Source organism: Pelophylax lessonae (assembly GCF_965119305.1).
Source record: "Pelophylax lessonae genome assembly, chromosome: 1".
Taxonomy (NCBI): domain Eukaryota; kingdom Metazoa; phylum Chordata; class Amphibia; order Anura; family Ranidae; genus Pelophylax; species Pelophylax lessonae.
The window spans coordinates 180,812,278-180,825,217 of NC_138768.1; the positions used below are offsets into that span (position 1 = coordinate 180,812,278).

Consider the following 12,940-nt stretch of genomic DNA (forward strand, 5'->3'; position numbering starts at 1 on the left):
TTTCATTAACTGTCCAGATGACAACAGTTTTACCAGACATGAAGTGGGGGGATCTTTCCAACAACAATACAGAACAAAAATCACCTTTTAAGTTGAGTAGGTAAAGGCTAGAACACATTTTTATTTCTGTCTGCAACCCCCATTGCAGATGTTCTCTTTTTTTGTCTTGACATACAGTGCCTTGAAAAGGTATTCATATTCCTTGAAATTTTCCACATTTTGTCATGTTACAACCAAAAAACGTAAATGTATTTTATTCTGATTTAATGTGATAGACCAACACAAAGCAATTGTGAATTGGAAGGAAAATGATAAAACTTTTTCACATTTTTTTACAAATAAATATCTGAAAAGTATGGCATGCATTTGTTTTCGGCCCCCCTGAGTCAATACTTTGTAGAACCACCTTTCGCTGCAATTACAGCTGCAAGTATTTTTGGGGCTGTCTCTACCAGCTTTGCACATCTAGAGAGTGAAATTTTTGCCCATTCTTCTTTGCAAAATAGCGCAAGCTGTGTCAGATTGGATGGAGAGCATCTGAACAGCAATTTTCAAGCCTTGCCACAGATTCTCAATTGGATTTTGGTCTGGACTTTGACTGGGCCATTCTAACCCATGAATATGCTTTGAACCATTCCATTGTAGCTCTGGCTGTATGTTTAGGGTCATTGTCCTGGTGGAAGGTGAACCTCTGCTCCAGTCTCAAGTCTTTAGCAGACTCTATCAGGTTTTCTTCTAAGATTGCCCTGTATTTGGCTCCATCCATCTTCCCATCAACTCTGACCAGCTTACCTGTCCCTGCTGAAGAAAAGCATCCCCACAACATGATTCTGGCACCACCATGTTTCACCGTGAGGATGGTGTGTTCAGGGTGATGTGCAGTGTTCGTTTTCTGCCACACATAGCATTTTGCTTTTAGGTCAAAAAGTTTAATTTGGTCTCATCTGACCAGAGCACCTTCTTTCACATGATTGATGTGTCCCCCACATGGTTTCTCGCAAACTGCAAACGGCACTTCTTATGGCTTTCTTTCAACAATGGCTTTCTTCTTGCCACTATTCCATAAAGGCCAAATTTTTAGAGTGCGTGACTAATAGTTGTCCTGTGGAAAGATTCTCTGACCTAAGCTGTGGATCTTTGCAGCTCCTCCAGAGTTACCATGGGCCTCTTGGTTGTTTCTCTGATTAATGCTCTCCTTGCCCGGCCTGTCAGTTTAGGTGGATGGCCATGCTGGATTGAACAGTGCTCTATGAGATGTTTAAAGCTTGGGAATTTTTTTTATAATCTAACCCTGCTTTAAACTTCTCCAGAACTTTATCCCTGGCCTGCTTGGTGTGTTCCTTGGCCTTCATAATGCTGTTTGTTTAACCACTTTACCACCGGAGGATTTTGCTGTCTTCCGTCCAGGCCACTTTTTGCGATTCGGCGCTGTGCGACTTTAACTGACAATTGCGCGGTCGTGCGACGCCGTACCCAAACAAAATTTACGTCCTTTTTTTCCCACAAACAGAGCTTTCTTTTGGTGGTATTTGATCACCTGTGCGATTTTTACTTTTTGCGCTATAAACAAAAAAAGAGCGTTTATTTTGAAAAAATAACAATATTTTTCACATTTTTTTTATATGAAATTCCCCCCCAAAAAAATGTAAAAATCAAATTTTTTTTAAATTTTTGGCCAATTTGTTTTCTGCTACCTATGTTTAGTAAATAAAATTGCAATAAGCGTATTTTGATTGGTTTGCGCAAAAGTTATTGCGTTTACTAACTAAGGGAAAGATTTCTGTCATTTTTGGTGTTTTTTTTTTTAACGCGTAATGGCGGTGATCTGCGATTTTTTTTTTTTTGCGGGACTGCGACATTGCGGCGGACAGATCGGACCCTTGACTGACATTTTTGACACTTTTGGGGGTACCAGTGACATTTCTACAGTAATCAGTGCTATATATATATGCACTGTTACTGTAAAAATGACACTGGCAGGGAAGGGGTTAATTTTATTGGAGAGGGAGGGGTTAATGTATGCCTGGTGCTTACTGACGTGTGGGGGGGGAGGTGACTGAGTGACAGAAGGACAGATCGGATGTCCAGCTATGCTGAACACTCCGATCTGTCAGTCCCTGTCACTATGGAGATCCGCCCGCTGTGTTTACACACAGCGGGCGGATCTCCAGACTCGATCCCCGACGATCGGGGCAGAGCAGCGGCAATCGCCGCTGCTCCTCCGCTAGCCCGACTCCCGCTGTGAATGAACACAGCGGGAGCGAGCCTCCGGCGGCACGCGAGCGCCGCCCACAAGGGGTGGAGTCCAGCGACGTAGGTCTACGTCGCTGGACGGGATCGCGGCACTTTGCCGCAGTAGCCTCCATGTGAGCGGAGGTAAAGTGGTTAACAAACCTCTGAGGGCTTCACAGAATAGCTGTATTTATACTAAAATTTATTTACACAAAGGTGGACTTCACCAAATTTTAGTTAGGGGTATTAGAGTAAAGAGGACTGAATACAAATGCACGCCACACTTTTCAGATATTTGTAAACAATTTTGAAAACCATTTATCATTTTCCTTTTACTTCACAATTATGTGCCATTTTGTGTTGGGCTATCACATAAAATCCCAATAAAATACATTTACGTTTTTGATTGTAACATGACAAAATGTGGAAAATTTCAAGCAGTATAAATACTTTAAGGCACTGTAAAAAAAATTGACAGCTCTCCAAAAAGGAGTTGGTTTTTCGACAAGTGAGTCATCCATCCAAGTACAAGGGTACAATTTACAAAATGTTCCATACATCCTAAGAAACCTAGGCTGTGTTTTTGGTTTACTACCCTGGTCCTTCCCATTACATAAATCTGAGACATTTACAACCAACCATTCTCAGGCCTTCCTTAGATAACATCAAGAAACACAATTTTTTTGGCTAGGTGTTTATTTTTTAAATACTTTGGATTCTTAATACTGCCGGAATAAAATAAATTCAAAAAACATCCTTAAAAAATTCACTTTTACAGATAACATTTCACTTGGTATACAAGAATCTACAGGCCAAAAGCCTTGGAGCCACTAAACTCTAGAAGTAGTTGTAGTAGTAGTGTGACAAACAATTGTATATTTAAAGTCCAACTTCAAAGGCTTAAAAACATCAGGTGATGGAAACAACTGAATTTCATATTCAAATGGACGCAGTGTTCAGACAATGGCAAAAGAGCAGCATGTGTAGTGATGTAGTCTATTGTAACATTGGCGGTGACATGTGACACAAGCTTTGCTGAAATCTTCCTTTAATACTTTCTCCACATAAAAAAAAAACAACATTCCAGCTTGAACCCTTGATTTCCACACAATCATGAATGCCAGCATCGCTTGTATTTTTTCCATTTACAAAGTCCACCAACTTCCAGCAAGATGGCTTTGCTGTTTTATGGTCACTGTGGTTCAGTCTCTGGCAATGCCAAATAATTTAAAGTCTAAAATGTCCCATGTTGTCATGGAAATAAAGTTCCTGGAGGTGTTAGATCCCCAGGGTAAGATAAATAATGACCTTCACTAAATGTGTTGAGGTTCAAGATTCCGACTTGAGGCGTAAGGTCTGCACTGTTTTTATAGTCTTTACGCTGTGCTTTCCCTCTCTGCTGTGAGGGGATCCACCAGAATCAACCAGGCTGTCCTTGGATCCATTCCTTTTCTGAAATAAAAGATAGCAAGACTGAATGCAATGTTTTACTTTGCAACTGTGCACTTTAATCATTTCAAAAGTCCCCACACAATTTGTTCATGTTTCTAAATCAAGTGCAAAACTACTAAATCGAATTCCTACCTGATTTCATCCCCTAGCCAAACTCCTAAAGTGCCATTTTTACAACAACTTTACAAAAATACAATTGAAAAGTGTAAAACATTACATGAATCAGAAGAAGTAATGCATGCCTGTCTTTGGATAACCATATTTTTTATCCTTACTAATATAATGCCATCATTAGAAGAGCATGGATTAAACTATTAAAAAAAAAAAGCAAAATCCACAACTTTAAACAGATTTGAACCAGGGCCTATTTTTGGGTTAGAGGAACATTCCACGTTCATATATAAAAATATATTATTGCTGCAAAAAATGGATTTTTGTAAAATCTTACCGTAAAATCCTTTTCTCTTAAGCTCATTGATAGACGTAGTCCTCCTTGATTAATATCAACTCGGGTTATACTGCCCTCTACAGGAGTAGGACTAGACAGGAAAGAAAACGTTCTGGCCACACCCTAGGGGCAGTCCCAGAGGGTATATCCTCTCACTTCCTGCTACAGCAAATCAGTTATGTCACAAAGCAGTGTTTAGAGAATTTAACCCAACCCAACTCAAAAACAGAGGGGCTGGTACTACGTCTGTTAATGAGCTTAAGAGAAAAGGATTTTACGGTAAGATTTTACAAAAATCCATTTTTCTCTGTCGCTCATTGACAGACGTAGTCCTTGATTAATATCAACTCGGGACGTCCCAAAGCAGTGCCACAAATGAGGGGTGGGAAAATGGAAATCAAAATCCAATCTAGAAGGCCCAACCGGTGCCAACTAGAAGTTTTAAAGGCTCATCAATCACACGATGAGACTCAACTGAAATTCCAACGGAAAAAAACCCTCGAGGTAGACCACCGGTCTCCTCAAATTGCGGCCTGCAAAACCTTGCGGCCAAATGAGGCATCCGCCGATGCCATCACATCAACTTTATAAAATTTTGTAAAGGTATGAACCGACGACCAGGTAGCCGCCTTGCACACCTGGACCACTGACGCCTGATGGCGGTAGGCCCAGGAAGTACTGTGCGCTCGAGTGGAGTGCGCCTTAACAGGGAACGGAGGATTCCGACCCTTAATAGAATAAGCCTATACCACCGTCTGTCTAATCCATTTGGAGATAGTCGCGGCAGATGCAGGCAACCCCTTTCTGGGGCCATCCGTGATCACAAAAAGTGAATCCGTCTCACGGAACGATTCCGTAGTCTTCAGGTATACCCTGATTGCCCGAACCACATCCAAGGAATGCAACGCATATTCCTGAGGATGATTGGGCTTAGGACACAAGGAAGGTAGCACAATATCTTCATTCAGATGAAAATCTGAAACCACCTTAGGAAGAAAGGATGGCTTCGGATGAAGAACTACCTTATCCCTATGAGCCACTAGATATGGGGAATGGCATGATAATGGAGCCAGTTCTGACACCCTGCGTGCAGAAGTGATAGCCACCAAGAAGGCCACCTTCTGGGATAATGTAAGCAAGGGAATCTCCCTGATATTTTCAAAGGGAGGTTTCTGAAGAACCGACAAACACCAAATTAAGGTCCCAGGGCGGTACGGGCGCGCGCACTGGCGGAGCCAAGTGCCGCACCCCCTGGATGAAATTCCGCACCAAGGAATGAGTAGCCAGCGGCTTCTGAAAGAAGATTGCTAATGCTGAAACCTGACCCTTGATAGTGCTCAAGGATAGTTTCTGCTCAACCTCCTTTTGCAGAAAAGCCAAGATTCGGGTCACCGAATAGGTACGTGGGGGAAATTCCAAAGATTCACACGACGCAATGTAAGCCTTCCATGTGCGATAATAGACTTTGCTGGAAGTCGCTTTCCTTGCTTTAATTAGAGTAGGAATAACTGAAGCTGACAACTCTCTGTCCTTCAGTACCTGGGTCTCAATAGCCAGGCCATTAAAACCAGCGACTGTAAAGCACGATGGAAGATCGGTCTTTGAGACCGCAGATCCTCCCTGAGAGGAAGTCTCCAAGGAGCGTCCGCGACTAGCCTGTCCAAGTCGGTGTACCCGGCTTGACGAGGCCAGCTCGGAATTTCCAGGATAACTGGAGTTCCCTCCACCTCTATCCTGCGGAGAAATCTCAGCAGCAATTTGAGAGGGGGGAAGACATAAAGCAGCTGATACTGCCTTTACAGGCCGTTCAGCGCGTCTGCTGCGTCCGCTAGAGGATCGCGGGTGCGAGCCCTGTTGAGCCAACCTACCAACAGATCCATATCCGGGGTGCCCCAATGAAGGGACAGCTGGTGAAATACCTCTGGATGAAGAGACTATTCCTCTTGATCCAGAATCTGACGGCTGAAATAATCTGCCTGTCCACCCCCGTGATAAATATCGCGGAGAGAACTGGAACAACTGTTCCCCCAATAAGAATGTTGGCCACTTCTATGGCCGCCAGGGCACTCTTGGTGCCCCTTGGTGATCGACATAAGTCATGACCGTGGCATAGTCCGATTGGATCCGAACCGGGCTGCCCTGGAGCTGCTCGGTCCAGTAAATCAGACAAAGTCTGATCGCTCTCAGTTCCAACACATTTATCGGTAACCTGGAATTTATCAGAAGAAATGACTTCCCCTGGCTGAGCATCGGAGACCGAAGCCACCAGACCAGAGCCTCCCTGGTCCGCTCACTCAATCGGATCCGATTGTCCAGGGAATCGGGATTCCGATTCCATATGAGAAGAATCTCCTCTTTGGAGAATTCGGGTATGAGACTGGGCAAACGGTACTGCCTCTAAGGAGGCGACCATCAATCCCAGCCAGTTGACGGACAGCAACATCCGAATCATTGACTGAATCTTCTGGAGTTTCTCCGCATGGAGAAACACTCTTGCCAAGGATGTATCCAAAATTAGGCCCAGATAGTTCAGTCTCCTGGTGGGAACCAGGGATGATCTTTGGGAAAAGCAACAAAAACGCTGATGTCCTGCGAATATGGGGATATAAGGATAGGCATCCTAAATGTCTATGGACGCCAGGAAATCCCCCTGATGCAGGGAGGCCACCACTGCATGGATGGACTCCATCTCTTCCAAGACCAGAATTGGACGCACCTAGCCCTTTTTCCTGGGCATTGTGAACAAGTTCGACTAGAACTCCTCCAAGGAATGGGAACTACCACTGCTTGTTGTATCAAGCTGTCCCCCGCAAAGCTTTTTAAGCGACCCGGGGATGTCGAATATTGGAAGGGAAGAATCACACCGGTGGAAGTGATCGAAACTCGATCTTGTATCCCGACCATATGACCTTGCGAACCCCTTTATCCGGGATTCTGGAAAGTCCTGGATCCGGAAACCGGTGAAGACGTCCCCCCCACCCTAGAGATGGGTGGGGCCCATTCTGTCAATCCAACAGGATAACAGTGGCTTTATTTAGTCTGGAAATCGGTGAGTCCACTATTGGTGGTACCGTCCATCTTTGTAATGAGGGATTCCTCAAAATGATAGCGCCTAGCAATGCGTTAGGAAATAGCAGGGCTCATTTACGGACTACCCTATTTGGGCAAGGGAAACCCTTCACCATTTTGGTAGGCTTGCTAGTACCAAAAAAAGGAATATGAGTCTCAGCTACCTCTGCCGGTGTAACCTCAAGACTAAAGGTTTCCCGGACGGACACAATTAGTGCATCCACCACTCTTGTGCTATGGCGGAGGCAGGAGCGTCCTCCTTACTGTCTGAGGAGATCGTACCTGAGACAACAACCCCAGAAAAGGGACTGCAATGACCAGCTCAGAATCCATATCTGAGGTATCAGATGACATAGGGGTAGGCGGGGGACCCCCGTCCCTGACAGGCTACCTCCACCCGGGATACCAAAGACTCCAAAACTGCTGATAATGCATCATCACAAGTGGGGTACTGGAGGGTCCTGCGGCCACCCTGAGGGGATCAGGTGGGGATACATGTGTGGCAGGGTTCATGTAACAAGACACTTGCCAGCAAACACCAAAAAATTAATTGCAAGAAAAAAACATTTTTTTTTAACTTAGTCCCCCAGCGCAATAGCGCCCCTCAGTCTACCTGCTTGGACCCCTCAGAAAGAGAGAGACACACCAAGGCTCACCTGATGCACAGAAGTTTCTTATCAACTTGCTTCCAGCACTGTCTGTTACAGACAGGAAGTCTTTGGCTTGCTTTCCCTGGGCCAAGGAGGCGGCTCCGCCCCTTTACACGCCTTTCGGCGCCTCCCAATTACTCCACGAGGGGTTTGGTCACCTCAAACATGGCCGCCCCCATGCTGGAGACACGAGGCTACGCCAATATGGCGACCTCGTGCGATCTGCAGGAAAATGGCGGCGGCCTGTGTAGGATAGCGGCGGCTTGCAAACTAGCAGCGGCCATTCGGCCTGTGCGGTCTGCGGGAGGTGTCCTCGGCCTGTGGAAGTGACCGGCTTTCTGGAGGGATGGCGATCTGTGGCTGCAGTAACTCAGGCATAGGCATCGGCCTGTGTACACACTAGACAGGTAGGATACCTCTATACCTCAATAGTAATGCCTTTTAGTAGTCTGCCACTGACTTCAGTCACCCTTACAGTCATATAGTGACTTTAGATAGTCAGCTCCCAAACCAAGCTTCCTGGTTTCTATTCACAAAAATCACACTCAAATTGGGGGATCTGTGACCTGTTATAGGATAGAGGGGAGACCCAGAAACTGAGTGTCCGACCATCCCAGAGAGGGGCCCGCGTCCACCAACAAACCCGACAGGGGGAGAGGGGGAACATTCTACTCACCATACCGGAACCAGGCGGGCGCCAACTCCTGACAGAACCCCTCTCCACCGGGGTGGGGGGGCTGTCGACCAATACGGACGCCGTGACTCTGTTGGTCATTGGCGTCCAGGCGAGACGTTTAACTCGCAGGGTCAGTCCCCGTCCAGTGGGACTATGTCGCGGCCGACCCAGCGCGGAGCTATGGCCTGCACGCGCTCGTAGGCTGAACTGGGGTGACCACTGGATCTCAACATCCAGCCCGTCGCCCAGTTTCAGCGTACTTGCTTGAAGATCTCACAGGAACACTGGAGAAAAAAAGCTGTCTAAAAAAAGTATTTCTAAAAAAAAAGCCTGCCAGGACCGAAGATCCTAGCAAGGAATCTAGGTCCTTACTCCTAACTAGACAGAAAAAAAACTGATTTGCTGTAGCAGGAAGTGAGAGGATATACCCTCTGGGACTGCCCCTAGGGTGTGGTCAGAACATTTTCTTTCCTGTCTAGTCCTACTCCTGTAGAGGGCAGTATAACCCGAGTTGATATTAATCAAGGAGGACTACGTCTGTCAATGAGCGACAGAGAAAGTTAGTTTGTCATTTAAATGCAGCTGCTGCCATTTTTTAAAACTGTCAAAAATGAAAATAGGATAACATTCACAAAAAATAGGCATCCCCTGCAATAGATGTTTTATTTTTGTGAGATTCTCCCTGAGACCTGTCTTCTTCTGAAGCTTTCCTCATAAGAACACTGAGATTATCTTAGGTAGTTATAATGTATACCCATATAGCAAATATATCACTAAAGCTCAAGTTTCGTCATCGGGTGTATTATACGCCTCAGAGACTAGCTAGCATATACCTGCAAAGTGACCCCAAGTGCCCTAGGTGAGGCGCTGAGAGCGGCTCCTTTTGCCATATGGTCTGGTCCTGTCCTAAACTTACTTCTTATTGGAAGTCAGTGATTGACACCCTCAGTGACATATGTGATACTGTGGTTCCTCTTGCTATTCCACTCAACAAAATGGAATATATTGTGAGGCATAGGTATACAAAGTTGTGTATTACATTTACGTTGTTTTATGCAAGACGAGAAATCCTGTTGAGATGGAAGTCAGCCGACCCTCCTACTTGTTGTTCTTGGTGTAAGGCAGTTAATTCAGTATTACCATTATATAAAATAACATATGAGAGCAGAAACGGTCCCAAGAAGTATGATAAAATATGATCTAGTTGGATTTATGCAGAAGGTCGAGCTCCCTAGGGACAGCTTGTTATTGTATTAATGATTATCTGTGACAATGCACTTTTTCCCCCTGCTCCCCTTCCTGTGCCCTCATACTAATGACACCCCCCCCCCTTTTTTTTTTTTTGCCTTCCCCCCTCTAGTTTTCCTCTCTGTTAAATGCTGGGTGAAAACCTGAGTCTTCAATGGAGCCTATGTGTTACAGATCTGGGAATTCTTGTTGGAAATTGTGTAGCTATGGACTTTCCTATAGTAATCTTATATGTTGTGGAATATTGCTGTAATACATGTCTCTTGGAGACTGATTTGTATGTTTTACAAGTTTCCTTGTTTGATATTTTGCTGTGCAATACCTTTTTTACCGATTGTACTGTTTATTGCTTTTCTTTACAATAAAATCTCTCTCCCAAAAAAAAAAAAGATAGTTATTTGCAATTTACTAACTTGCTGGGAAGAGGGACCACTGGAACAATGTGTGTCTGAGGCTCGTGTCACAGTCAGAGGAGGCACAAGATCATTTTTCGCACTGAGAAAAGAAAGCAGATTGGATGATGCTGCATAAACATGATTAGGATTTCAATCAATGTAAATAAGGTAATGTAAAAAGAAAGAAAAACCCTCAGGCAGGAGTAATTTATTTTAGAAGAATGTATTACAGTCCAGTCTTTTCCCATAGAAGAATGCAGTAAACCTTTTTTTTTTTTTTAATTAAATCTTTTATTAATTTTATCAACATACATATATAATCTCACAACAAAAAAAAACAAAAAAAAAATACATATTACCCAAAACCTTTATTATTTTGATATTTCTGCCTATGTGAGGAAGCAGCTGAGATTTGTTTTTGCTCAGAATAATCACTATTCACTTGTAATGATATCACATTCCTCCAGCCTAAAAAGACCTCCCCAGCATTTTCGGTAAACTTAGCAATTTATAGGATTGCAATTATGCTTTATAAGCATTCATCCCCAAACGTTTTCACATTTTGCAGTGTTACAACCTAGGCAATGGATTTAATTAGGATTTTATGTTACTGGTCCACAAAAAAGGCCATCATGGAAAACATATATTATTTTACAATGAAACAAAAAATTAACTTTGCTGCAAAACTTTTAATAAGCTTTCACCTCTCAAAATTCATATAATTAAAACCCAAGTGGGTGCAATTAAAGTGTCACATGATCTCAGAATAAACAGTTGTTGCTGGAAGGCCCCAATGTTTCTTAAAAATCAAATATGCTTATAAAGCAATATGAGGACCAATGAGCTATCAAAATAAGGGCAGGATAAAGTTCTAGAGGAGCACCAGTCAGACTTGACTTTGATGGAATGATTATAGCACAACCGTGATTCTGCCTAAAGAAGCCTTACATCCAAACTCAGTGACCTGTTAAGATGTGGACACGAGTTTGAGAAGTAACAAAAATCCATCGGTAACTTTGAACGAGGTGTAGCGATCAAGAGATGAGACGGGCAAAACTGTCCATGGGGCAGCTAATACCAAGATGTTTTACAGAGCTGGACTTTATGGAAAATCTTCAAGATAAACTAAAACATATCTTTAAGAAAACGAAAAATATTGTTAAAGAAAAACCCATGTAAATACCCATGCCAATGTGGGAAATAGAACAAACATGAAAGCATTTTAGGTCTGATGAGACCAAGATTGAACTTTTTGGGCTTCTTTAAAACATTTCATGTAGTAAGCCTACACGTCTTCTCTCCCTGAGAGCATCATCTTAAAATGACCATTCACATCATGAAGAATGGTGGTTATACGAGGGGTGTTCAAGTCAAACTTTCGAGTTTATATAATTTAAGAACAAATTTCAAAGAGTGGAAACTGCATTTATTTTTCAACATACTCCGCTGCTACATTTATACACTTATCCCAGTGTTTAATGCCTGGAAAGCTTTGGCATAGAAAGTTTTGCCAGTACGCCTGAACCATTCTAGGACAGCTTCTTCACTTCGTCATCAGAAAGATTTGTCTCCTGCAATTTCACGACAGGTTATGGGTCAATTAACCAGGATCAGGCGTCCCACACCCTGAATGTTCACAGGAATGTTTGCTGTGGGCTGGGAACCACCATGGCCAGGATCATCACTGACAGACGTATGGCCATCATTGAAAAATTGACATCATTCAAATGTCTTACTACAACTGTCTCATCACTGTACTGTGCTTGAAGCCTTCTGTAGATATTCACGGGTTTTATGCCTTTGTTCATAAGAAACTTCATCCCTACACACTGTTCCATGCACGCACTAACACTGTTGTCTATCATCTTGAATAAGGGTCTCTGCACTGGCCCACGACACATGCGCCGCCTATCAGTAATAGGACATACTTGCCACTTAATACTGTGTGTAGTACCCCCACGCTAGCATCCCTTTTTATACCTGTAAATAAAAGTCAAGTTTGACTTGAATGCCCCTCGTAGCATTCAGCAAGTGGATTTGCAGTGACTGAGAATTTGGTCAGGATTGAGGGCAACGTAAGAGGAGATAAATACAGGCTAATTCTAGAGAAAAAGTATGTAGAAAAGTAGTTTGTAATGGATCAAGACTGGGAAGGAAGTTCTTCTTCCTTAGTGTCCCAGACCTCTATCCAACTGCAAATGTTTGGCAATACTTGAAGTGGAGTGCCCCCTTAAAAAACTGCCAACGCTATCTTCAAGAAAACAGGCAAACAAGTACACTTGCATAGATATATCACTGCCCCTTTTTTTACAAAGTTTGTCACATTCCTACTTCATATGTTCCTCCTGTGCCCTGCTTGTGTTCTTCCTGGTTCTCTGTACTGGCTCACTGATGAAATCTGTGCCAAATCTGAGATCTTACATGTTTTGTTAAGTAACGCTAGACATCTAAGAAAAAAAATGCCTTTGCAAGGAGATCTCATGCATTTCACAAAATCTCTTGAGACCTCGCATGCGACTTTACTGAAGGGCACTGATGACATAGCTTTCCCAGGATTCCACTGTGATGTCCTAGCTATGTCACCAGTGCCTTGGGAAACCAGGAAGTACCATCTAATTACATGTAAGCACCAGACTAAGCTGTAGGTTTAATAAAGTGTGATCTGGCCTGCCTTTACAAATCACAGCTCTTTACCACGTATAAAGTTCTCAGAATGGAGCTTCTTTATTTACATTTGTACTTCCCTTCTCTCACTGAGAGAAGTGAATGG

The 12,940-nt window shown here is 43.5% G+C and overlaps 1 protein-coding gene across 1 annotated transcript in view; it reads right to left on the reverse strand.

Annotated features, from left to right (window-relative positions):
• Positions 1-2,910: 2,910 nt before the first annotated feature.
• The window catches only part of EPB41L4A (erythrocyte membrane protein band 4.1 like 4A), a 445,595-nt gene continuing 435,565 nt past the window's right edge, over positions 2,911-12,940 (reverse strand). Inside the window, exons 22-23 of the mRNA XM_082243130.1 lie at positions 10,189-10,270; positions 2,911-3,684 (exon numbers count right to left, since the gene is read on the reverse strand). Coding sequence (XP_082099256.1) covers positions 3,562-3,684; positions 10,189-10,270 — 205 coding nt within the window. The 3' untranslated portion in view covers positions 2,911-3,561. The remainder of the gene's footprint in view (positions 3,685-10,188; positions 10,271-12,940) is intronic.